Genomic DNA, 26,873 nt, shown 5'->3' with positions numbered 1-26,873 from the left:
AAGTGTTAAACTTATATACACATATCTTAATTAGTCCCTGCTGCAGTGACCTTTGTCGTTTCATTTTTTTTGGCGATTTTTTATGAAGTGCTCCGATGAGCTATTGGGACGACCTTAGACATTAGCTAACCCATCGAACTTGATGGACTATATGGTCTCCATTAACTTTTCTAACTTGGAATGTTTTAATGTTTTTTGTATAATGTAAAGTGGATATTGGGCAGCATGGTGGCCCAGCACCTACAGCTGCCAGGTCCCAGCCTGGTATTTGTTTGTGTGGAGTTTGCATAATCTTCCTGTGACTACATGAATTTTGTTGAGGCTCTCTGGGTCCTCCCATAACCCAAAGGCATGCAGGTTTGGTTAACTGGAACCATTAAACTGCTCTGGTATAAATGGTTTTGGACATACTGTATGTGTATCCTTTGGACTGGCTGGATAGGCTCCAGCTCCTTGCAACCCTGTGTTGAGACAATTAAAGTGGAAAATTGCTTTTGCTATTAGGCAGTCTCTAAACCCAAATAAAGCCAAGGAGCTCAAGGTATATAAAAGGAAAGGGTTTCTTATAACAAAATGGTAATAACACATAGTAATTGGTGATAAACAGTAGAATAGAATACTGGGTCTTCCTACACAAGGCTGCAACCTGCCTATCAGCTAGGGCAGTGGGCCCACTTGCTTAACTAAATGATTCTTCAGTAGTTCTGCTTCTGCTTACTCTTTCTGTATTCCTCCTCAGGGTTTTTTTCTTCCCATTAATTCAATCCTTACAATTGGGTGATGAGAGTGACAAGTTCAGTCGAGGTCTCTCTGAATTCAGCTTTTAAACTCTAGGTAAAAACTGCTTCCAGGAATAACCCAAGGTGAGGACTGGGTTTGAAGCCCATGGGACTATTCAAACACTCCCTCTTGTGGCCCCAAGTGTCTCTGCAACATCAGACCCCAGCTTTCCTATAAAGTGCCGGGCATTCCACAGATTACTGCCCTGCGTAACAGGTGGCAGGCTGCCCTGTAATCGTTTACCATGTCTATGGGGCCACTTCCCTATTAATAGTGTCCACTGTCTTTCACTTCTAGCAGCCCCATAGGGTGGATGCTTTGCATAGTCTGACATGATTGCACAAGTAACTACTATCATTTATAAGAGTGTCACATTAACCCACTGACCTCCTGTCCTAAACGCAATAGAAATTTCTGTAACCCTGGATCTCCTTCCAACAGTCTACAGTATTTAAAAAATGAATGAATAAAAGGACTCGTATCATTCATGTGTACAATGCCATCTAGTGATAACATAGTATAATTGCAATATTGTACATTATCTGTTTGATAGAAGGAACTTCACTATATTTATGGATGCTATTTGTTTTTTTTATGAAATTATTATTTCTAGAGTTAAATCATCCATATATTTTATATTTATTAGTATAGCCATAAAATAAGCCATTTTTTAGCCGATATCTGAGCTGACCTTTTGTATTTACATATGCCACCAACTAAATTAAATGCATGCTGGGTATGTAAACATCAGATGTGTTCCCATAAACGGTTATGTCTGTATTCCTATTGGCTGGATCTGCTACACCATTTAAACAGAATCCATTCTCCCCTTTTGTACCTTTTATACTTTTTTGCTTTTATCCGTTAGTTGAACTTCCCAGTATTGTGATACCCTAAATGCAGACAGTGTTTGTTTCAGTGGACGTTTTAATTTATTTATGGTGAATAATCAGGATATTATGAAAATGGTGGTCATAAAGATAATGGACATATCATGTCCTGTCACCCTTTCTCTTCATCCTGTACAACTGGGGCATTAAACTCCGATCCTAGAGAGCCATAGGGCTACAGTTTACATTCTAGCTGCTTTCCTTCATTAGTAACCAGTTACCGTTGTCTTTTCCTTAATTATAACTGACTTGCTTCATTTTTTTCCCTTAACTGGCAGCCAAACAATAGTGGAAATCAAAGCAAGCTAGCAGATTACCAGCTAAATCAGGGGTCTCAAACAGTCCCAGAGGTGCAGAATTTTCAACCTTTTAGCTGTTAATGTGACCCATTATTTAATTCTACGGCTTGTCAGTGTTGACATTTCAAAAGATTTTCCAAAGATTTGCTGTTTTCTGAGATCACCATCCAAATGCTTTGTGGATAACCGATTGATATTTCTAAAAACTTTCAACAGTTTCCTTTCAGATATTTTATTGATACAACTATTGAACTGAAAATGCATGGAATTTTAGTTAGTCTGGTCAATGTTGGCTCACTTTGGGTCTTGGTATTGGTTGCTGCTGGTTAAAGAAGGAATGAAAAATGTAATTGCAAGTAATTTAAAATCAAGACGGCACAGTATGTTCTATTAGCATTAGTAATTAGTTCATAATGGAGAAACTGCCTGGAACAATAACTACAGTCACTGTGGCCCTTCAGGATCTGAGTTTGATATCCCAGTTCTTCACCAATGATTTCAATATTTGTCATCCACAGACTTTTTTAGATTACATCTTCATTGTAGACTTTACTATCAATGGTGATAAGGAGGTGGAGTGTATACCACCTAGAATCAAAGATTACCGAGGCAAATGGCGTGGTGGTGGACTTCCAGCCTGCCAATGACTTTCTAAGATCAAATGCCATTATAGAGGAGAGAATGACAGAGGAGAGTTATAAATACTCAGAGTTCCAGCTGAACAGTACACTGAATCAATAATGGATGTGTTGTACAAAAAGGCCTAAAGTAGGCATCTCTTATTGAGAAAACTTACCCCAAGGAAAAGCAAAAAGATACAAATCCGAACAGAAAAATGAACCTGATAGGGGAGCAAAAAGGAAACCAAAAACAGAGAGAAAATATCCCACTGCCTTAGCCGATGGCTTACTGCCTGCTAAGCCTTTAAATGCTAGCTCTTGTAGGGGCCGTTTTAACCGTCGACATGCAGTGTCGGGAATAAAGGGGGCTCAATATAAAAGGAAAAAAGACATTTAAAACACCAGGAAAAAAGATTACAAACATGATACACGAAAATTTAATATAAATGTTTACATAAATAAAAAAACAATCTTGGCACAAGGCTAGGACATAACAAAATGTGAAAAAGTGAAAGGCTCTCAATACTTTCCGAAGGCACTGTAATTACACAGTGTCATAAACAAAAGCACACAATAAGTTATGAAAAATAGCGAAGTAAACAAGTAACTGAATATACAATAAAAGTGAGGGACAGAAACCTGGCCAAAGCATTACACCAAAAGTCCCTCAAACTGAATTTTGCCTTAGTTATGATTTCATTTTTTAATTATGTGACATCTGCTTTGTACATTGACTTTTGTGCATTCTGAACCACTGTTTCTAGGTACAAGGATTTTTTTCTTTTTGTCAGTATATTTGTCTAGACAGTTATTCCAGATACTGTACACTGTATTTATATGGTAATGAGCAAATTGCACTGAATTTACACAGCAACTGAACTAGGTAGGTTACAACAAAGTGTTACTTGACGAGCACTGTGATCGCCTTCGTTTAGTCAATGCAGAAATATATGATTAAAAACAAAAAACCTTAATTACCTTACCTTAGTTAAATTAATAATTGTTTGTTTTTCCAGAATTTAAGGAAGATGGAAAGGAATACCTCAAGTGAACCCAGCAAGGACTTGAATGAGTTACAAAATGCTGATTGGGTAAGCACTTCAATGGCTTAAACCTTTTAATTCATGGAAAGGCCCAACTGGGATTGCTAAAATTTAGAGTACAGTTATAATGTCCTGTTGTGCATTCTTTTTAAGCCAGACCAAATCACAACTAACACACAGTAAGACAAATGTTTCTACCTATTTAGTGTCTTACAAACTGAGGAGGAAGCATGAGGCTCACATTATGTAAATGAAATATTTGATGATTACTAAGATGAGCAGCTTTCTGCATGTGACTCATGCAAAAAGGTAACACAGTAACACAATAAAATAGGCTGGCAATGTTGTGAGTGTTGCTGCTTCACAAATCCCAGGATCTTAGATTCCCAGGTCAATCAGCATCACTGCCAGTGTGGAGTAAAATAATATAATGTATATTATAATATATTTCAGCTCCCTGTGACCTTGTAAGGATAAACATTAGTCCAACAAATGAACTCATGACTGGAATATATAATATATAGTACTCCTATCTACATCTTTGTTTTACCAACTTAAATGTTTGTAAGCACTACAAAGACAATGAAATGTGTGCACAATACACAAGATGTTGCCTCCAAGGTGATGTTCTACACCAGAATAAAACTTCTAAGAAGAATTTCAGTATGTCAGAAACATTTTATTAAAAGAAAAAAAAGGAGGACGATAAAGTAAAAGCACAAAGTAGAACGCGCAGTGTAATCAAATGGATATCACTTCTACCCATTAAACTTGGCAGACCTGTTAAGGACACATTAATGTGCTTTAGGCTTATTGCAAACAACTGGGAGACAAGTACATGAAAAATGCAGTGAAGGAAAATGAAGGGTCCAAACCAGGAGATCAAACAGAACTGACAGGTGTGAAGGTCAAAATTTAAACTAAAACACAGAATTTAAACATTTAGGGTCCTCTTGGGAAAATTCCTATGAATTAAGAGTTCAACAATGGCAAAATGGGTGCGAGGTCACCAAAAATCAACAAGTAACTGGTCTGCCCTGCAGAGGCTCACTTGAACTCAGGAGTGAGGACTGTAAGCTGTTAGCTTATATCTAAAGGGCAAATAGAATATTTATAAATCAAGGATTTATTTAATGAAAATACAAAGAAAAACTCAATAGAGCAAAATGAGCTACAGGAGTTCCTACTGAATGCAATCCTAAACAAACAGGTCCTCAAGACAAAATCCAATAAACAGAATCCTTAAGACAGAGCAAGAATAATCAGAAAACCAGATATCACAACAAATAGTAATAATCGTGAACCTCACAGCAAACAAATGATCTCCTGTTCCTAAGCCTTCTCAACTTACTTTTAGGGCCAGAGATGGAGGCAGGGCTGAGCAGTGGTGACATCAGGGTAGCCCTACCTCCTAGTGCTTTACCCACAAGGAACAGCAGAATAGTTGGAGAAACTGAACATAATTATATACATAATAGAAAGTACATAAAAAAATTGCCATGTAATAACTCAAAAACAACAAACATAACAATAAAATACAAAAACCAGCTAACTACTGCTAAGTCTTTTGAGACGTTGTTATATCCACCAAAGAATAAGGCAGAGTGTGATTTCCATAATATTTATATCATCAAATCCTGTGATGTTATCACTGGTTGTCATCATGATCACGTGACGGAAAACAAGGTGGCTTTGGGTGAACAAAACAAAAAAGAAGATGTAACAACAAAAAAAAACTTTGGAAATAGAAAACAAAACATAAAATACTATCAAAAATTAATTGTTTGGCTATAAAAACCCCAATTTAGAATTTAACTTGTGTATAAATACTACATAACCAACCACTTTGGGTCTTATGTTTGGCTGGGGGCTCCCAAACCGTAATGAGAGTAAGCATTGAGTGAATGTTTGGGATGACAATCCCAACCAGCACTGATTTCTTGCATCTGGCTCTACCAGGATAGGCTTAAGCTCCCATACAATTCTGCAGTGCCATAAGAGAGCTTTGAGAATAAACCCACATTCATATTTAACATCAACTTGCCCTATCATTATGAAGTCTACTTTTTTTAAGACATAAAAAAATGACTTCTTCTGTTGTCTTCATTGCTTCACAGGCACGTTTATGGGTACAGGTAATGAGGGATTTACGCGACGGTGTAAAGCTGAAAAAGGTGCAAGAACGGCAGTACAACCCTCTTCCCATCGAATTCGAGCTTACTCCGTATGAAATGCTAATGGATGATATCCGGTCTAAACGATATACTCTGCGCAAAGTTATGGTGAGTAAAGGCTGGGGAGCGTAGTGGGAGGTGGGCTGTATCCGACTGGGTTCACGCTCCTTTCTCCATATTTACATCAGTCCTGTTTGACAGGACACTTTTTACTCTATGGCCCAAATTAAAATAAGTACTACAGGCAATAAGTAGTTAATATGGCATAAACGCTTAAGCATAGGAGACTGAACATATGCCATGATTTGCTTTTGAATTTTATTATTCACTAATTGTTTATATATTTTTTGGTTTTATTCTTAGTGTTTTTACCCTTGGTATTCATATCTATTACTAATTTTCTAGAATTCTCTTGTTTTAAGAGCCCAAAAAAATATTTTATATTTTTCAACAATCCCATTTTGTGTAGGATTGTTGTAGCTGTTGCTGTGGGTGACATCCCGAGTTATGCTGCACATGTCATTGGGGGTCAAAGGTGTAAAGGGCAGCTCCAAGAACTTATTATCATCCATGACTGGATAACAAACCTTTCCTTGTTGGTGTGCTATGTTTCACATTCAACACCGCATATATTAATTGATGATGCGTTAAGATTAGTTAACAACTTCAGGTTGCAATTGGACAGTATGTTTGTTACTTAAAAGTAAAGGAAAGAATTTCTTCTAAAAGAATTGTAAAAAATTTTCTTGGTGAGCAAGAATCCTTTTTTTTTTTTAAATGCTTGAATGATTGACCCTTATGTGTTTCAAGGTACAATTTCTGTTTATCATGCCACCTGCAAAATATTTTATTGATGATTCTCTCTTTTCACACAAAGATGGTTTGGTTGATCATAACCCTCCTGTCTATTTTTTTCTTTTATAGTCAGGAATCCATCTGTAAATATGACTCATTTACAGGAATGATCTTTTTCACATAACACATTATCAAAAATGCAAGGTTTAGTTTCAGCTTTCTTTACACACTGTATTGTTATGGGATTAACTCGTACTACAAAATCAACCAAATAATGCTCAATAAATCAAGTTGTTCTTTGTAAAATACAAATACAGTTATCTTTTTATTTTCATTCTATTACAGGTCAATGGGGATATTCCTCCAAAGTTAAAAAAGAGTGCCCATGAAGTAATTTTGGACTTTATTCGATCACGTCCACCACTGAATCCAGTAAGTGTGCTGACTTTCAGCTTTGGATTTTGAAATGTATTTCAGTTTGTGAGCTGGCGTACATTCTGTACTGTTTATTATCTCTGGCCTCACTTCATCTTGCCAGTCAAGCTCTTGCCAACATCCATCATTCAGATTCCCAAGCTCCCGGCCATATTACTAGAAGACAATTTTTAAAAACTGACACATGCCTAACATCCAGGTATGTTCTGAAAACATGTTGTCAGAGTCTACAGAGGCTACCCTCCTAGAGCTCCCTTTAAGGGTGCCAGGCATTTCTGCTGCCCTGAGTCCCAGTTCCTATCTAAAGAGAGACATCCCAAAGGTTTATGTATATGATCCCCAAGTTTAATATAAAGGGAGATTTTGCAAAAGATAACAGTTTCCTAAAAATAGTAAGAGCCTATTTGCTTTTACCATAACAATTACTGCAAATAGAAGAACTACTAACCAGCCCAAATGAAGAAAACGATAATTCTGTTAAATGTTGAATAAATAATAATAATAATAGCTGAATGGCCAACATTTACATGAATCATTACAAAACAAGGAAAATCTATTAGCGGATAGAAAGATTTCAAATAAATATGTACATTCCAAAAAAGCAATATATTCGCATTTAATAACAACAATTAACATAACAAAAGGATGCAAACATTGAAAAAGGAAACAAACATCAGAGATGGAGTCACAGCCAAGTTAGGATAAGAATGTTATTAAGATCACAAAGATGATAAAAGCTGACATTTTTTCCACATATTCAAGCTCGTGTATAGAAAACTGAATGGCTGTAGTGACATTACACTCCAGATTACTGGCATGACTGTGATAAAGTCTTGAAAGATACAGCACTGTGATTCAGAGAAACTGTAGGAAAAAAATACATTCAAATTCATTAAAAAATAGAATGAAAATGCACTCTATTTGTTAAAGTTGACCTATACATTAACCGTCAGAAACGAGACATGGACCAGCCCTGGATGAGACCGGAGTCCACTGTAATGCACGTTCATATCTGACAAATCTAAATATCCTAACAGCAATTCATTGGATTTCGGGAGAGAGCTACAGTATTGTGGGTTTAAACATGCCAGATTCACACAGTGACCACACTGAGAATTAAACTCCAATTAATGGTGCTGTGAAGCAGCAATACTGTCCATTGTGTCACCAAGCTGCCTATCACTGGAAAATATGACAAAAAAAATTCATTTATGATTTGTTGCTCAGGTTGCTGCAAGAAAGCTGAAACCTACTCCTCCTCGACCCCGGAGTTTGCATGAGAAGATTCTAGAAGAAATAAAGTCAGAGAGGAAATTGCGTCCTGTTTCTCCTGATGAGATTAGAAGGAGCAGATTTGGTAAGTTACAAGCAAAAAAAAAATCCAAAGAGTTCTTAGGTATTAAACTTATACACTTTGCTTTCATATTTTTAATGTCCTCTACTTTTATTCTTAAATCACTTTTCCCAATTTTAGGAAGTAAATTTATGGTTGATATTATTATCCTGGCTATAATGTTTTTGCCTTGCCTACAGTAGAAAGTGAGCTAATGGTTAAATGACACATCTCAAATTTCACAGGTAACTGTTTTTACTCACATGAATTCACTTTGAATGCCGCCACTCAGATTTTCATTCTTAAGCAAAATCTGAAAATTACTACCTTCAGAGTTTTGTGTTGTGGTTCTTAATGCTTATTTCTAACCTAGAAAAAGAAAGCAGAGATTTTATTCTATGACTAAATCATTCGTGATTTCTTTTCCGATAAGGAAAACATTATATACAGTATATTATTATAAGATTATCAAACCCACTAAATCCAGAGCCTATCTCTGCAACAGCACAGAGCATAAGGTAGGAAACACAGGGAGCACTTACACAAGACCTCTCAACCTAACCAGGATACTTTAAGACTTCTAGGTGGGGTTTTGGTGCCAGAGTACCTCAATGCTAACCAATGCAAATAACAACCAGTATGGAAACCCAGAATTTGGGGCCTGTGAGGCAACAGTAGTATCAATTGCACTACTGTGCCAAACTTTTATTTCCAGAATATTGTATTTATTTGACATCCAGATCTCCTCCTGGCTGAGATTGTGCTCATTAACCTCTCTTTTAGACCAGTATTTCTCAGTTTTGGCCATGGGGGGGGGGCGGTTTAGGGATCAGGTTTTGTACAACATGTTTTTGTTTAAAGCAAATTGTAATGAGCAAAGTTTACTTCAGATTGTTTAGATGGCTTTTTAATCTTAATACTCCCATCATACTAGAAGTTACACACTGAATAAAAAAATACAAATTTAAAAATTCAGAATACATATTTTTTAATTTAAAAAGATTATTAGGGAGCCACATGCATCCAGTTAACGATACGGAGCAACATCGATCAAAGCAAGCCTTAAAGTACACTCTTAAGACTCAAAGTATATGAGATCCTGTGAAATATTAATAATAACTAAAGATTTATTACTGTAGCTGGTTTTGACAATTTTTAGAACATTATTACCCTTTTATTAAAAAAAAAAGTGTTGTAAAAGCCATTAGAAATGTAATGTAAAAACATTATGCTTAGGCTTTAGGTATGAAAATGATAATATATGTGAAGTATTGTGCAGTTCTGGTCACCACACTACAACAAAGATGAACCAAATGAGTCTCAGGACTGAACAGCATACCTTAGATATGATAGGCTCAAAGAACTAAACCTCTTCAGTCTTGAGCAGACCTAGTCTAGGTTTAATAATACTAATAATACTGATGCAGCAACATTTTTTCCATCAAATGGTAAATTATGTACTCATGGACATTAATGGAAATGCTGGGAAAGGACATACAAGATGGAAGTCAGGAAAAACTTCACACAAATAGATATGAGAATCTGGAACAAAATACTAAGTTAGGTACATAAGGGACGCAGTCTTTTAAAATATAAACAGACCTAGTGCCAAGGCGTATTGCTCTATTTCTTCTGCCATAGCTGAAAAGTGTCAGGCAAGGAGATGAAAGACTAAATGTAATCCAGAAGACTTGCCAAAGGTCAGTACAGTATCGTAAATACCATCACAGAATCAAAACTCCAACGACCAATACATAAGTTAAGTTTGTTGTTGAAGATTCAAAGCAAGATTCCTGACTACCTAGAAAGAAAGAGATGTGTACAGAGTTTATCTACAAGCTGGGATAAGTAGGGAGACGCAACACTGGTTTAAATAATATTGTGCTGATGATGTCACGTGACATGACTTTTAGGTCCCTCCCTCTTGAATTGGTACCCATGTCATTTAGTTCATAAAAACTAATGAATTGTTGAGAATTGGTAGGGAAATGATACCAGGTTAGTATCGGGACTGTTTTGTTTCTCAACTTTGATTTCTGGCTTGTATTTTGGTTTTAAATATTGTTTTATCATATTTATTCAAAACCCCTTCTGTCTTAATGATTTCTAAATTAGATTTCCCTAAGATTTTTTTTTTGTTTTGCTGACCGTCTGGTTTACCTTCTAGCATTCTTGGATTTAGGATCATTACAAATGCAGTAGAATCAGCTATTACAGCACATAAAGTACATGCACAGCAAAAAGATCACAGGCAGATATAGAGAGGTGATATGAATTATACAGTTTAGCACCAGCCATGGTTGTGGTGGGTGATTTGGGGGATTGGTATATTGTAAGGTTGTTTGTGAAAATCAAATCATGTAGTTCAAAATTTTTAATTTAATTTGTGACCCTGATTAAAACATAACAACATTATGCAATTGTATAGCATGACCTGCTTGAACTCATTCTTGTCCATTGGTTTTTCGACTAAATCAGTCACAATATAACAGTTGGGTTCTCTGTTGAATATGGCTTCTTTCAAACTGTCTTTCTTTGTTGGGCTACTGTCACAATACAGACATTCAACCAAAGCCGCAAACAGCCATTCTGTTCTTCCAGTGAGCTTATATATTTTGTTTATTTATTTTGCTTCTATTTTTCATCATTAAACTTCAGATTTTGGTATTATTTTAATGTAAGGAAATTGCTTGTATAAAAAAGGAAAAAAAAAAAAACCCTGCTTTTCTAATTTTTTGTTTTTCTTGCAGTCATTCGACCACTTAGCATGTCTTACAGTTTTGACTTGTCAGGTAAAGATTTCTCTAACACCTGACACTGCTGTGTGATCTGCATTCAGCATATGCAAGTTACTCATTTCATGCCTCCATTTGTGACAGAAGTCGTGTTGCACTTGAATCATTTCAGTTTATGATATTCTTCCAGCCAGAATCAGAGAATGTCAAGTAAGGAATTATGTGGTGTTTGCCATTTAGGGAACACTTTACAGTATGGGCATTATATATGGGTTGACCAGACTGTGGTAGAATGTGAGAATGGAGTTCCAGAGTATAGACATTAGGTAGCGGGAAGGAGAAAAGAACTTGTACACAGGAACCTCACCCTGCTTTAACCAAGGTGGCTGTTTGTTTTTCTCTGCTGAAAATGTAGAAATTCTCTTTGACTTTCATATTACATATGGCTTTGAATGACTTCTTTTTCTGTTACAGGTGAAAAAATCAAATTATGTGAGATATGCTGATGCAAAAATTAGGGCATTCTGCCATTTTTTGGCATTCTGTTATTATGCCCAGGTGTATAGGTTAACATCAGGACATCTGGTCACCCTACATATAAAGCTTATTCTAGACGCCTTACTTTGATTATAGCCTATGTCAGTCAGAGGCCGGCAGCTTCTGTCTAAGATATTTGGGCCTGTCAAATCAATTACACTTCACTTGACTTTCTTTGATATTTGCCTGAGGAATAATAAACACAAAGTATTCAGTGCAGTGTGGAGATAAGTCAGTCATTTTTTTGGCTCATGCAGAGATTTTTTTTTTGTGCTTTTTCTTGTCATCCTGTGTTTTGTGTTTGAATTTGTTTTTGATTTGACAGGTTGCATGGAAATATCAATTGGGTTTAAAAGTAATAATCACTGAATGTGCTTATTGTGCAAAAGAACAAACTCAATAAACAAGAATTCTGAATCTACTCACAAATCGCCAGTTTTACCATTAAGCTTTACTGGCTATTAACCCAGCTGTTATGTTCACATTTTTAATGTGCACTGCTTTTGTGCTTTCATATTGAATGCTTTTGAATATGTTATAACTTTTGTATGAACTGTTTATGGTTTTATAATGAAATGTACTCTCTAAGGTGACATGATATTCTCAAACCTGTTTATTTCAATTCTGGAAAGCCTATCCTGGCAGCACTGGAACGAGGCGGAAAACAACTCAGAGACAGGGTGCCAGTCCATTACAGGTCCCACACTCACCTGGGGATAATTTAGAAGTACCAATTCACCTAATCTGCATCTCTTTGGGAATCTGGGGGGTAACTGGAGCAGCCATATTTGCTGCTGGAATTGAAAAAGGCTGTTCACTCATGATCCCCGTGCATCCTGACAAAGCCTCAGCAGTTTTACAAAGAAGACTGGGAAGAATAGTAGTGTCCTAATGTGTAAATCTGATAGAGACACTTGTGCACACAGACTCAAGGCTGTCATGTCTACTAAATACAGACTTGTAGGCGGCGAATAATTATGTAATCAGTTATTTTGTGTTTTAGATCTGTAATTAATTTAGCCCACTTTACAGAGATCACTACGGAGATTCACTTTGACATTAAATGAATCTTTTTCTGTTTGTCAATGCAAGAAAAGGCAAATGAAATCCACTGTGATTCAACATTGTCTAGTAATAAAATGTGAAACCTCCAATGGGGTGAATACTTTTTATGGGCACTGCAGAATATATAAACAATTTCAGCAGGCCTGGAATCCTGTTTATCAAAGAACAGTGGAGCTTTTGAGAACGTCTAGGTTTCACTGCAGCCTGACTTCTTCCTAATGTTAAAACCAATCACACATGTCTGGTGTGTAGTCTTTTTTTAACTTCCCAGTTCACTTTGGCTTCTCTAGATGCTGCTAAGACTGCATATATTTACTTTTCCTGCAGACACACAATTACGTACTTAAACATAAGAAAACATTGTTTTATAAATCTACTGTAAACATAATTCACGCCAGGTGGCATGGCTGTGCATGTTTGTGGCTCATAGATTCACACTGCACAAAATTCAATCTAAGAAAGTGAATTTATTTTTTTTCATTACCATTAAATCTTGGTTTTCTTATCAGCTTTATTAACTTATCAGGAAATTTGTATTCAAGACTGCTTATATTATTTAAGAAAGCTTGTCAACTAAATTTTACATACCCCATTGACAGATATGCTTATTGCTACTGCAGTGCAGTATAGTGCAGCGCCTTTGGCTTGAATGCCTCGCCCAGTCATTGCCTCTTGGCAGCTTGTCCCAATATCTGTGGGTATTTCAGTGTTCTTTCACATTCCAAAACTGTGCTTTTTAATTTAAGTGGAAACTCTAAGGTAGCCAAGTGTGAGTATGTGCAAGAATAGACCCTGCAATGCACTGGATACCCTGTCCAGGGTTGGTTCTTGCCACATGCCCAAAGCTGTTCTATTTTCAATTGTGATAAGTAGATCTGAGAATGTTATTTTACTCTTTCTTCATGTCTATTTATGGTTATTTACTATTTTCATCCCAGTGTTTATAGTAACAAGGTATCGGGTTGAGTACAAAAAACTGTCTATAATAATTTTTAGGGTCAAGTTAGCAGTACTGACTTGGTGTAAAAGAGCACCCAAAACGCCATATTTTAGGCTTTGTACTGTAATTCACATATTCAAACGGATTCACAAAGATTCTAGAAACATTCCTTAGGGATTTCAGCCCATGCTGACCTGGCAGCATCTCTCAGTTCCTTCAGATTTTCTGGCCAGACACGTCCATTCCACATCATCCCAAAGACACTGTATTGGACCAAGACCTGAGGACAGTGGGGCCAACTGGAGTAGACAAGTTACTGCTACGTTCATGGGATCAGCTCGAGATGATGTGCATTATCCATTTGAGATTAGGATAGACTGTGCCCATCAAGAATTGCACATAGTCAGCATCAATGCCTAGGTATGCTGCGCCATATTAAGAGGCCTAATGCGAGTCAGAAAAAAATCCACATACCATTGCACCACCAAAATTGATACAAGGCTGGATGGACCCATGGATTTATGCTGTTATACTCGAGTTCTGATGCAACTATCAGCATGTTGCAGCATAAAATCCAATTTCACTAGACAAGACAGTGTTTTGCAGTTTTGATAATTGCCCACTGACCCTGCAATTCCTCATTCTTCCCATGGTCCTTTGATGCTGTAGCCCATATCCTTCAATGTTGTGGGAGGTGGCACCATGTGCCTAAGCAACACTCAGAGTTTGAAAGGGTAGCCACATTTCCCCTTGGGACAAATAAAGTTCTATCTATGCACTTTGCCTGTGTGCGAATAGGCGTGCAGACTTCATCACCACTTAGGTGTGTTAAAGCCTTCATACTGCAAGTTTAAGAAAAATATACAAATGCTTCTGAGATTTCTACATAATCTCCACATTTTCTCGGATTAGAAAATAGGCCCTTTTACACTAGCAGATAAAACATTACATTCTTACGCTCGCTTAATCCAACTATAGGTTCTTAGAGTGGTGAAGCCTATACCAACAAAACTGGATACAAGTAAGGAAGGAAGGAACATAACCGTGGACTTGGCACTGGTCAATTGTAACATCCCAGCTCTTTTACTGTAAATTATCAGGTTAAGATCATATATGTCAATGAAAGGCAAAACAAATATCCCAGGAAAATTAATGCATCAATTTCCCAGGACAACACCTAGCCAGATTTATAAGATCATGTCGCCATGTGCAAGAATGAGGTGGTAACATTTCTGGATCAAAATGAACAACTTGCCTTACACCACACCTTTGATGTTCATGTAAGTGAACAAATTAGATAGATAGATACTTTGTTAATCCCAAGGGGAAATTTACAAAATTTACAAGAGACTTAAACAATAAGGTGTATTAGTTTGAGTTTAGTTCAAAATTATTTTCCAGAAAAATGGAAAAGGCTTGTAAAGGTGTCTGTAAGTTGAGCAAATAACGCTCACTAAGCTGATCCTGGAGAGCTGTTGTGGAGCTGAGCAAAATTTGGCTGACAAATAATTGACTTGCCAGTTTTATTTTGTGCATCCATTTACCATCAAATTGCCTAACCAGCTTCGTCTAAGCACTTTTGAAAAATGTTTTAATTTTAAGCAAGAAAAAAGACAACTCAAATAATGACTTTAAGAAATGATAGCGTTTTATGCTGACCTCATTAAGTTTACAGCTTGCAGAAAATTATAAATTTAAAAAGAATGGCAGTTTTACTTTTCTTACTATTTTGCTAATTTCTTTCTGCTGTAATAAACAGAAGTGTCTACTCCAGAGGCAGCCAGGAGGTCTGCCAGCCCTGCGGCAAGAGAGACAAGCCAACCTGACGGAGGCCTCCATGCGCCAGTCGTAAGAAAGAGATTACTTAAAGCGCCAACACTGGCTGAGCTTGACAGCTCCGACTCTGAGGTAAACCGCGGGCAGGTGGAGTGGAGTTTTCATTTTTATATTATATTTATATTGTGTGTCCAGTGTTTTTCATTCTGTAATGATGAACATGTTTTCCACCTTATATGCAGTCACGCTAGACAGTTTGGAGCTCCTTTAAAGTGGTCATTATTTAGATATTCTATAAACCTGAAATGTGAATGAATATCCTAAGTGAACCCAAGTAAAGACTTCACACACATACAAGGAGAGCTCATAAATTACACTGGACAAGATTTTTTTTCTGGTACTTTTTGCTGTATCTTATGGATTTTGGTCTGCTGATAACAAAAATCAGCTTTACATTTTCCTACTATGTAGTGTTTTTTTTTTTTTTTTGCAATACCCTATTTTGTGATTTCCTTTCATATTATAAGTATACATATATGATACAACAATCACAGCTGGAATATCTGTGATGATCTAAAAGTAGTTGCACCACTTACTTGAAATGCAGCTTGGATATAGCGAGTACTGATGTTTTATTGGTGAATGGGGCAGCCATTCTATAAAGACTCTTATTATATTAACAAGAACTGGCTTCCCTTTAAGAATGTGGTTCTAGATCAGAAAAGCGGGTCACATAAACCACTTGCGACGGCAAGATAGATATTTTTGTCTCCTCTTCAAATATTTTGATAGTTGACGCCAAGATTAAGAGGCATTTTTGTTAGTCAAAAATCTGACACTTCATCAATGACAAGCGGTTAAATGATCTGCTAGTGGGGCCGGAGGAAGTTGAATAGAGGGCATTGGAGGAGGATGTTGTTGGCAACTACAGATCATCAAACTCTGTCCGACAAGTTGACAACAAGATTCAAACATACAAGACCATAAAGTTCAACTTGACACTAAACATTTCTTTTCTGCATTCACACTTAAACGTCTTCCTTGCTAATCCTGATGGAGTTATTGACAAACATGGTGAAAAGTTTAACCAGCACATTGCAATGATGGAAAAAATCATCATCAGGGCAAGTAGAGTCCAACAGTGTTGGCCGACTATTGTAGGGCACTGAGAAGCATCAGATACTGAGACCAAATGAAAATCAGCAGCAAAACATTTTTAGTTCATTTGAATTAATGCAATGTGTCAGCATCATTAAGCAATTAAACACGCTAAATGACTATCATGATTAGCAAAGCTGTTCAGAATGCAAAACAAAAAAAAAAAAAAAATTGTCTTCCAGTGATAAGCTGACACATTTGCTTCATATCACCAATTCTCAGTCTCTGACATGTTGAATTTTTTTCTTGCTCCTCTTTTCAAAACTCTCTCAGCTCCCCAAGGATTGAAGAATTTAAGGCCCTCTTCTGGTTCTACCAAAGTATTTTCAATAGGAGTCATGTCTGGGCTTTGGCTTGGTCACACCAGGACGTGGAATCAGCCATTCCTTACTAGACCTACAGTATATGAATGTTTAGGATCATTGTCTTACTGAAACATTTTCTTTGTGCCCATCTTGAGTTTTTGTACTGATGACCTGACATTCTTCTTAAGAATTTCTTGATATCTGCCAGAATTCATGAGACTCAAGTTGCCCAAGACCAGAGTAAGACAAACAGGCCCATATAAGAACAACCCCTCCACCAGGCTTGACAATTTTGTGCCAAATTAGTTACATTTTACATTCATTTGTGCAAAGAGCAGACTTCAAGAACCTTTCAGATTTGTTCTGGTAGAGAAACATCAGATGGGCAGCTTTCTTCTTTTTATGACTCCCTAGTGACCCTTCCATGGGTTCTGCTTACGGTTCTTCTTCTTCTTATTGAGCTTTGCACCACTACCCCAGAGTCAGTAAGGGAGGCAGAAACATCTCAGATGTTGTTTTAAATGTACTTTGTACTTCTTTTTTTTTGCCCTGAGTGAAACTTTAGGAGGACAACTACTTCATCATAGGGTTGTCATTATTTTAAATGCCCTCCATTTGTATGCTGCTTGGCTAATACTGGATTTATGGTGTTTGAATATTTTTGACATGGATTCATAACCTTGTTCAGATTGATGACTATTGACTACTTTTTCCTGCTCATGTTTCCATTGTTCAGGGCCTGATGCCAGATATTTAGGAACTAAGTTAATGACCTGCTTTTTTGTCAATTATTTCAGTTTTCTCCTCTCTTAACATGTCATTTCAGATCTTAAATTTCATTGATTAGCTTGGTTAACACCGTGTCATTGACAAACCTTATCTACTTCACCCTGATGTACATGTGGTCACTTGCTTATTTTTGTACCTGCACAATTTCTGCATTCTATGTATTTTATTTTGTGTTACATTACAAATCTGAATTAGATAGATAGATACTTTATTAATCCTAAGATGAAATTCACATACTCCAGCAGCAGCATACTGATAAAAACAATATTAAATTAAAGAGTGATAACAATGCAGTGCAAGTTAAAAAATGCAAGGTCGAGAGTGCAAGGCAGGTATAACAGACAATAACTTTGTATAATGTTAACGTTTACCCCCCTGGGTGGAACTGAAGAGTCGCATAGTGTGGGGTCTCTTCAGTCTGTCAGAGGAGAAGGATGGTGACAGCAGTCTGTCGCTGAAGCTGCTCCTCTGTCTGGAGATGATCCTGTTCAGTGGATGCAGTGGATTCTCCATGATTGACAGGAGTCTGCTCAGTGCCCGTCGCTCTGTCATGGATGTCAGACTGTCCAGCTCCGTGCCTACAATAGAGCCTGCCTTCCTCACCAGTTTGTCCAGGCGTGAGGCGTCCCTCTTCTTTATGCTGCCTCCCCAGCACACCACCGCATAGAAGAGGGTGCTCGCCACAACCGTCTGATAGAACATCTGCAGCACAGAGCATCAGTATTGGCAGTCCAGTCCAATTTATCGTCCAGCTGAACTCCCAGATATTTATAGGTCTGCACCCTCTGCACAGTCACCTCTGATGATCACGGGGTTCATGTGGGGCCTGGGCCTCGTAAAATCCACCACCAGCGCCTTGGTTTTGCTGGTCTTCAGTTGAAGGTGGTTTGAATCACACCATTTAACAAAGTCCTTGATTAGGTTCCAGTACTCCTCCTCCTGCCCACTCCTGATGCAGCCCACGATAGCAGTGTCATCAGTGAACTTTTGCACGTGGCAGGACTCCGAGTTGTATTGGAAGTCCGATGTATGTTGGCTGAACAGGACCGGAGAAAGTCCAGTCCCCTGCGGCGCTCCTGTGCTGCTGACCACAATGTCAGACCTGCAGTTCCTGAGACGCACATACTGAGGTCTGTCTGTAAGATAGTCCATGATCCATGGCACCAGGTGTGAATCTACTCCCATCTCTATCAGCTTGTCCCTAAGGAGCGGAGGTTGGATGGTGTTGAAGGCGAAAGAGAAGTCCAGAAACATATTTGTTACTGCACCACTGCCTTTGTCCAAGTGGGAGAGGGATCGGAGTAGCATGTAGATGATGATACATGTTCAGATTCAAATGTTTCAAGACGAAGATGTTCTAAAAATGTTATGTTATTGTCCACACTAATCATCTTCATCCTTGTATCATTAGGTTTTATTCACTAAGTACCACTAAAATGGACTGGAAAATAGTCTAATAACATATTCTCATAAACATATGAGTTTAATGTAGAAATGTTTTGTGAAATTAAATCATTCCAAAATGTTCTTTACTATAAAAAAAATACATGGTAAACTGTACCTCTTCTAAGACTACAAGTATTACAATCATTATATATACTGTATATGTTTATTGTGTAGTTTTTGCAAGTTTTAAAAAGATAAAGAGTGGACTTGCTCTGTGCAGTATTTGGGATGATTTGCTTTGATCTGGTTGTCCCATTTTGTTTGCTGACAGGAGGAGACTTCTCGACGGTCTCTGAGTCGCTCAGGTGCATCTGGGATTGCTGGTTTATCTCCAGAATCACCTTTTGGAAAAAAGAGTAAGTACATATTAAACGAAACTGTTTGTGTAGATTCATACTCATTAAAGGCCATGTTATAATATATAACTTTTCCAGTGATTTTTCAGTCTCAGACTTCATTTATGCAATACAGTAATCCCTCCTCGATCGCGGGGGTTGCGTTCCAGACTTCCCCGTGATAGGTGAGAATCCGCAAAGTAGAAACCATATGTTTGTATGGTTATTTTTATATATTTTAAGCCCTTATAAACTCTCCCATACTGTTTATAAATATTCCCTGCACAGTTATACAGCATAATCCCTTTGTATTCTCTTAGATATTAGGTAAGATTCATTGAAATTATGTATGTAAACACACTGTTTATATACAGTAAAACCTAAATATTATTTTAAAGATAGAGTGTCTCCGATATCACATATGTTACAGCCATTACGATAGACAGGCCAGTGACATTAAACATACGTACATGTACTAAGTACTGTAAGTAGAAAATCAATTATGGTTACTCACCAACAATGACACGATGACTTGTCAGAGAACGATGAGTTTAATTTTACTGCACAACAAAGGAGAGCGTTACAGCCCTTAAAGGAGTCACTTCAGGCGATTGTGAAGCACTGCCATTGTTCTTCTTCTGGCAGTCTTCAATCCAAATCTCTAAAGCAGATTCCATCCGGACTACTGCCTTATTACATCCACTTACAACTCATTTTGCACCCTGGTTAAAAAGACACTGCGGCCATAGATCTTATATTCCTTTCCTACTTTTTAAATAAAAAGAACCGTAGCCTCATTGATGCTGTAATGGCGTCCTACAGCGGTGTAGCTTTTCCCTTTCTTCAACAAATCCAAAATGTTTACCTTTTCGGCAATCGTTAACATCTTCCGTTGGCGCTTGGGCACGGCCCCTGAAGCAGTAGCAGGAGCAGATCATTTTGGAGCCATTATGAAGGGCTTGACTATGCACAAAGATAAACACAAAAGAGCAGAAAAGTTAACTCTTTACACAGCGAAACACGTTGATGCTGAATGAGCGAGACGAGACTTCCTGGTTAACACCGCATTCAGCACACAGGAACTTAACTGCGTGCTCTGATTGGTTAGCTTCTCAGTCATCCGCCAATAGCGTCCCTTGTATGAAATCAACTGGGCAAACCAACTGAGGAAGCATGTACAGGAATTAAAAAGACCCATTGTCCACAGAACCCGCGAAGCAGATAAAAATCTGCGTTATATATTTAGTTATGCTTACATATAAAATCCGCGATAGAGTGAAGCCGCGAAAGTCGAAGCGTGATATAGCGAGGGATTACTGTATTAGTGAGTCTCATGCAGTTGTGGTGTGGTCCTGTGACTGCCACCTAGGTGCTCAGACATATCCAGTGACTCACCCCAACAAAATCAAACCAGTCTGATTTTGTTGTAAGTCATAGGAGCGGGCCTATGTGTACAAGAGCTGACAGCCAATAAGCGCTCATCCAGAAGTACCTTTCATTTGAAGGCAGCTATGAGGAGGTGTTTAGGACTGTGCAAATAGAAATCGTGTAATATGATTTTGGTTTACGCCACCAACTATATATATATATATATATATATATATATATATATATATATATATATATATAGTGAGCTGGAGGGCTGATTGCACCCCAAGAAGATACAGACTACCCTCACATTGCTCCTTGCCTTCTCACTTGCGCTATAAAGCGCGATACGCCGCTAACTTAAAAGCCTTGTGCAGCGCCTGTCAGTTTTTGGAACTGATTGTTTTGCTTTTATCTCTCTCTCTCTCTCTCTCCGACATTCTCTGCTCCCAGCGGAACTGTCATCTCTGACTTGTCATGGAGCACGTTTAAGCTTTTAAAAAAGAAACAAATGTTTGTTTGCAGTGTTTGAATAAAATTCCTGTTTTCTACAACCACCTGTGTCTCTGTGCAAATCTGTGACCCAAGCGTGACAATATAAATATATAAATAAAGCTAGAATTGTTTCAAAAAGATAGCAACATTAAAGACTATAAAGGCTCTTCTATGGACTGGTGCTCTGTCTTAGATAGACTGTGGTCCCTGGAAATTTGAGAATAAATAAATAAATAAAGGTCATAAAATAGAAAAGGTAGCCATTATTTTTGATCCAACTTTTGTAACTGCCATGATAGCACCCCATGTACAAATAATGCAGTGTAAAGAATATAGTAGGAGACAACAGGCTGTTTGTGTGTGCACATGTGAGAGGGACAATAGTAGGCCTTTAAAAACATTTAAGTGTTTCTGAATGCAGCAGGGTAGTGTCTCTGGTGATTGTACTGTTTTAGTTATTTTGGAAATTGGTGCTGCTTTTGACACTACTGACCATAACCTCCTTTATCACATTGAGCAGACGGTGGAAATTCAGGGTACAGTCCTCAAATGGTTCAATTTATATTATTTGCACAGAACTTTTCAATTTATATTGGTAATTGTTCGTTCTCTTCTGCTGTTATTTTCAACGGAGTCCCTCAGGGTTCAATTCTAGAACCTATGCTTTTTTTCCTGTGTATGTTTCCATTGAGACATATCTGCAAATGTATATCTTTTCACTGCGACACCAATGATACACAAGTCTTCTCTCTCCCTAATCCCTAATGACTCTGTGATTGTCTTGTAGAAATAATATATTGGATGGCTAGTAACTTTTTCAGTTAAATTAAAATAACTAAATTTTATTTGGATCTTCTAAACCTATTGGTGGCCAATGAAAAAATAGGAAACCGTCAGAAACCTTGGTATGATTTATGATCTCAGATTTGATGAACAAGTTGATTATGTTTTATGAACAGCTGTCTTTACCTTAGAACAACTGTTGAAGTTCTGCCATTTCTCTCTTTTCGTGAATTAAATGCATCTATCAAGCTTTAAAATCATTCAAGCTAGATTATTGAATTTTCAGTATACAGGGAGCAGTCTGTCCTCTCTGCCTTGCTTACCATTAATACAAAATGCAGTAGTTAGACTATTGACTGGAACTAAGAACACAAGTCACACTACCCTGGTTTATTGTCCCTTCAATGGCTCCCTGTCCACTCTGGAGTACATTTTAAAGTTAAAATTTTTAAAGCATTAAATGGGCTTGTCCCTTCTTATATTACTGCTCTGCTCAAGCTATATTCAGTTTCTAGATCATTAAGATCTAAGTAAGTAAGTTGTTTTTGGTTGTTCCATAATCACAGTTTAAAACGAAGGGTGACTTTTCATTGTCACTGCACCAAACTGTGGAACAGCCTTGCTCTTTATGTCAAATCAGCTCTTTCTGTTACTGTTTTTAAATTTAGACTTAAAACCATTTTTTAACCATACTAAAATCATTATGTTTTATGTGTTTGTTTGTGTAAGTTTTATGTATGCAAATATTGTTTTATAAAGTGTATTTTATTAATTGGGTCTTCATTATTTTTATTAACTTCTACCAACGAAAGTGCTGTACAAAAAAAGTATGTTTTTTTTAATCTGCTTTAGAAATAAATTTTGTTTTTTTTTTTTTTTTTTGCTGCAAAAAATGTACACCTGCACATTCTGTGTGTGTTCGTTTATATCTATATAGTTAATGGTTACTTCCATGCTGAAAAACAGAAACACAACCTGCTTTAAAGTGTATTGTTGAGAATTAAAAATGTAGACTTGATTGCAGAAAATCCTACAACACTGCTTTCTCCATTAGAATGTGGCACATCCATGACAGCAGGAAATCAGCCCTACATAATTTAAAAACAAGTGAAATACCTTATAAAGGCAAAGGTTTATTTTCACAATTGAAGTAGAAACCAGGAAGGCTAACTATGCACACTGCAGAGCTTTTCTTATGGTTGGAAGTTATTGCATGGCAGCTAAGGTGTTACCAGAGGCAACAAAGAAACTGAGAAGCCAGGAGAAAAGACCCGATAAGGGCCAGACAAAGAAAAAGAAACCCACACTGGTAATCAGAGTGCAGCCCTTAAGTGATTAGACGGGGGCTGCTAGGGGGAAACTAAATACTACATTGTGCCAAAGGTGTCCATGGAGAATTCCTGGGATACAAATATAAGTGAAAGAACGGTCACAGCTAATTGGAAGGAAGCCAGTCATACTCCTTTGGGACACGAGAAGGCAGCTGGCAACTTTAAATGATGTTTCTGACCTCAGACGTGATTCTGGTGATAGCTAGGACATAGCCAGACAGGGAAAAGGCAGACATTTGAGCATCAAGGAAAATGAGAGGTGTAAGGGAGACTTTCTATGCTGGGGAAGTCACTGCACTTATGAAACGACTATGAATAGCTAGGTCCATCTTGGTAAATTGGTCACATTTTGTTTTGTTTTTTATTTTATTTTAACAGTGGTGGTACATCCATGAAGATACTAGGATGCTAGTGAATATAACAAACATTAAAATAATACATATAAAGAACATAAGAAATTTTACAAATGAGAGAAGAACATTCAGTCCATCAGACTAATTTGTTTTGCTAATAGCTAAGTGGTTCCAGTATTTCATCCAGATACTTTTCAAAGTCAGTCAGTCATTTTCAAACCTGCTTAGTCCTGAACAGGGGCCGCTGGAGCCTATCTCAGCTATCATTGGGTACAAACAGGAACAAACTTTGGACAGGGCGCCAGTCTGTCACAGTGCAAACACACACTAAGGCCAATTTATTATCACTAATTCACATAACCTGCAGGTCTTTGGACTCAGTGAAATTCATGTTCTCTCCGGAGGTCAGCATCTGAGTTATTAACATATGTAATATTTTTAATATGGAATTTAGTCAAGGTCAGTTAATTTTACGTTTCATATTATTAAAAATACACTTGAGTGTCTTTCAATGACTGTTAATGCGCAGGAATAAAATCACATTGATTTAGTACTGTTTATGTTAAAATGGACTGCTTTCTGTTTACAGCTCCGCCAAAATTTCTGCCTGTATCATCTACACCTCAGCCTGAGAGACGGCAGCCTCCACAACGGCGGCATTCCATTGAGAAAGAAACACCAACAAATGTGCGCCACTTTCTTCCACCTTCTCGCCAAAGTTCTAAATCACTTGTAAGTGCTATTTGTATAACATAAATAACATTGGCCGCTCAGTGTTTTGTTTAGTAGACTTTCCCACTTGAAAGATTCTTCTGGCTTTGTGATGCAGTAGTAATCATTGACTCTTATGATACAACTATTCTGTCTAAGGGCCAGTTTCTGTTTTATTTCACTCAATTTTTAGTTACAAATTAAACAAAAACATGGCTACTGCTACTAAACAGTGCTCCGGATAAAATACATCAATTGATAAACTGTATAACAGGTTAACAGGAAAGGGAGTTGCATACCCAATGGAAAAGATGCAGTGTGTATAAAAAATATTCAACCTGTGGATGTTTTCACATTTTATTATTATACAACACTAAATGACAGTGGATTTAACCATGGAAAATTTGTGGCTGGACTTGAAGAAAGGCTGTTCACTTGACAAGCTGACTCGAAGCTGTCATGGCTTTCTGAGGTGCATCTACTAAACACTGACTTGAAGAGATGAATCCTTATGTGATCAATTATTTTGTGTTTTATATTTGTAATTAATGCAGACCTCTTTTCAGAGAATTGTTTTCAATTTGACATTAAAACAGTCTTTTGTTGTTGCTCAGTGTCAAAAAAGGCCATTTAAATCATTGTGATTCAAATTTGTATAACAAGAAAATGTGAAACGTTCCAAGGGGGTAAATACTTTTTACATTCGTTTTATCTGATAAACATGATAACAATAAAATGACAAGCAGCCTCTTGAAAATTCTCAGATTTCTGTGAATTGCCTGTATTTATTGACCACAGTGAAGAGAATGGTACCCTTTCCTGCAAGTAATATTGTGATTTGCATCACCTTTGGCATTTGCAGTATCTTTACTAAAGAAGTAGATCTGGTGCAATATTCCGGTTTACAGATCTCAGAATTAAGAACACATCTTTTCCTGGGTGTAAACATGCATGATTTAGTATGTATTTAGTATGTCAACTTGATTTATGATTGTCAAGGTTACCCTAGGCTTTCGTGTCCATGACTATAAAACATTCATTGCAGAGATGAGGAGACCATCTCTCTGTAAAAAGACATGCATTGCTGAGAAACGCATCATTGGGATAAGGCAAAACAAGACATAAACTGCAAAAGGAGCACAAAGCACAAATCAAATATTTTTGTAATGTACAACAGATACACCCATAATAACATTTGTAAACCAATTTGTGTATCCCTAGTAATTTATGGTAAAAATTGCTTAAAAACTTACTCTTAGGATCATTAGATGGATTTGCTGCACTCCTCATTTTTTTGATAATCTCAATAAACTTTAACAGCCTAAGGATGTGCACCAGGGTGAATCCTGGATGTGATCCTTCTTCAGCTCTTTAATAACATTCTGTTCATAACCAAATGTTATTCTAAAGATTATGTTACTGAGGCTTTCAAAGAGGAGAAAATACAATTTTTAACCTCCTGCAAATATCCTTTTACAATTCTTTCTCCTCTACAAGAAATCCATCACCAGCCTTTGTTTGAAACACTTATCACCGCCCAGTGCCATTTTTCGGTTCAGTGTATGTTTGTACAGCCCTCCTTCCTCAGTACCAGTTCACAGTACAGTAACAAGTTTACAGTTATAATCCGTATTTCGTTGGGCATTTAGATCTTTCATGTTTTTCACATTTTGTTATGTTGTAGCTTTGAGCTACGATAATTTAAATTATTTTTCCCCCCACATCAAGCAACACTCAATTCCCCCAAAATGACCAAATGAAAACAGAACATTAGAAATTGTTGCAAATTTATTAAAAACCACTGAAATATATATCTTATTGACACAAGTATTCAGACTATTTGCTATGACACTTGAAATCTGTCCTAGGTGTATCCAGTTCTGTTGATCATAGTTGAGATGTTTCTACACCTTATTTGGAGTCCACCTATGATCAATTCAATTGATTGGACAGGATTAGGAAAGGCACACATGTCTGTAGAAGGTTCTCCAGTTCAGCAAAAAAAAAACAAACCATGAGGTCAAAGGAATTGCCTGCAGAGCTTAGCGGCAGGATTGTATTGAGCCACGGATCTGGGGAAGGCTACAAAAAAAACACCTGCAGCAACTGCATGTTCACAAGAGCACAGATGCTTTCATAACTCTTAAATGAAAGAAGTTTGGTACAAACATGACTGTTTGTAGAGCTGGCAATCCAGCGAAACTAAGCAATCTGGGAAGAAGGATCTTGGTAAGACAGGTGTCCAAAAAAATGGGTATTCAGTTTGGCTGAGCTCCAAAGAACCTATGAGAGGCAGGAGAAACTTCCAGAAGGACAACCATCACTGCAACACTCTATCAACCTGGGCTTTATGACTGAGATACCAGCCAGCAGTCTC

The 26,873-nt window shown here is 37.3% G+C and overlaps 1 protein-coding gene across 4 annotated transcripts in view; it reads left to right on the top strand.

Annotated features, from left to right (window-relative positions):
* LOC120516935 (protein spire homolog 1-like) overlaps nt 1–26,873 on the top strand; it is a 91,073-nt gene that overhangs the window by 56,146 nt on the left and 8,054 nt on the right. For 3 of the 4 annotated variants that reach the window (XM_039738954.1, XM_039738957.1, XM_039738956.1), the window contains exons 5-12: nt 3,606–3,680; nt 5,750–5,914; nt 6,947–7,033; nt 8,264–8,393; nt 11,120–11,161; nt 15,406–15,554; nt 19,392–19,476; nt 24,375–24,517. In XM_039738954.1, coding sequence (XP_039594888.1) covers nt 3,606–3,680; nt 5,750–5,914; nt 6,947–7,033; nt 8,264–8,393; nt 11,120–11,161; nt 15,406–15,554; nt 19,392–19,476; nt 24,375–24,517 — 876 coding nt within the window. The remainder of the gene's footprint in view (nt 1–3,605; nt 3,681–5,749; nt 5,915–6,946; nt 7,034–8,263; nt 8,394–11,119; nt 11,162–15,405; nt 15,555–19,391; nt 19,477–24,374; nt 24,518–26,873) is intronic. The other variant, XM_039738955.1, reaches the window with a different exon arrangement.

Source organism: Polypterus senegalus, chromosome 16, assembly GCF_016835505.1.
Source record: "Polypterus senegalus isolate Bchr_013 chromosome 16, ASM1683550v1, whole genome shotgun sequence".
Taxonomy (NCBI): Eukaryota; Metazoa; Chordata; class Cladistia; order Polypteriformes; family Polypteridae; genus Polypterus; species Polypterus senegalus.
The sequence above is the reverse complement of the archived record's forward strand: the minus strand, read 5'-3'. Positions and strand labels throughout refer to the sequence as shown.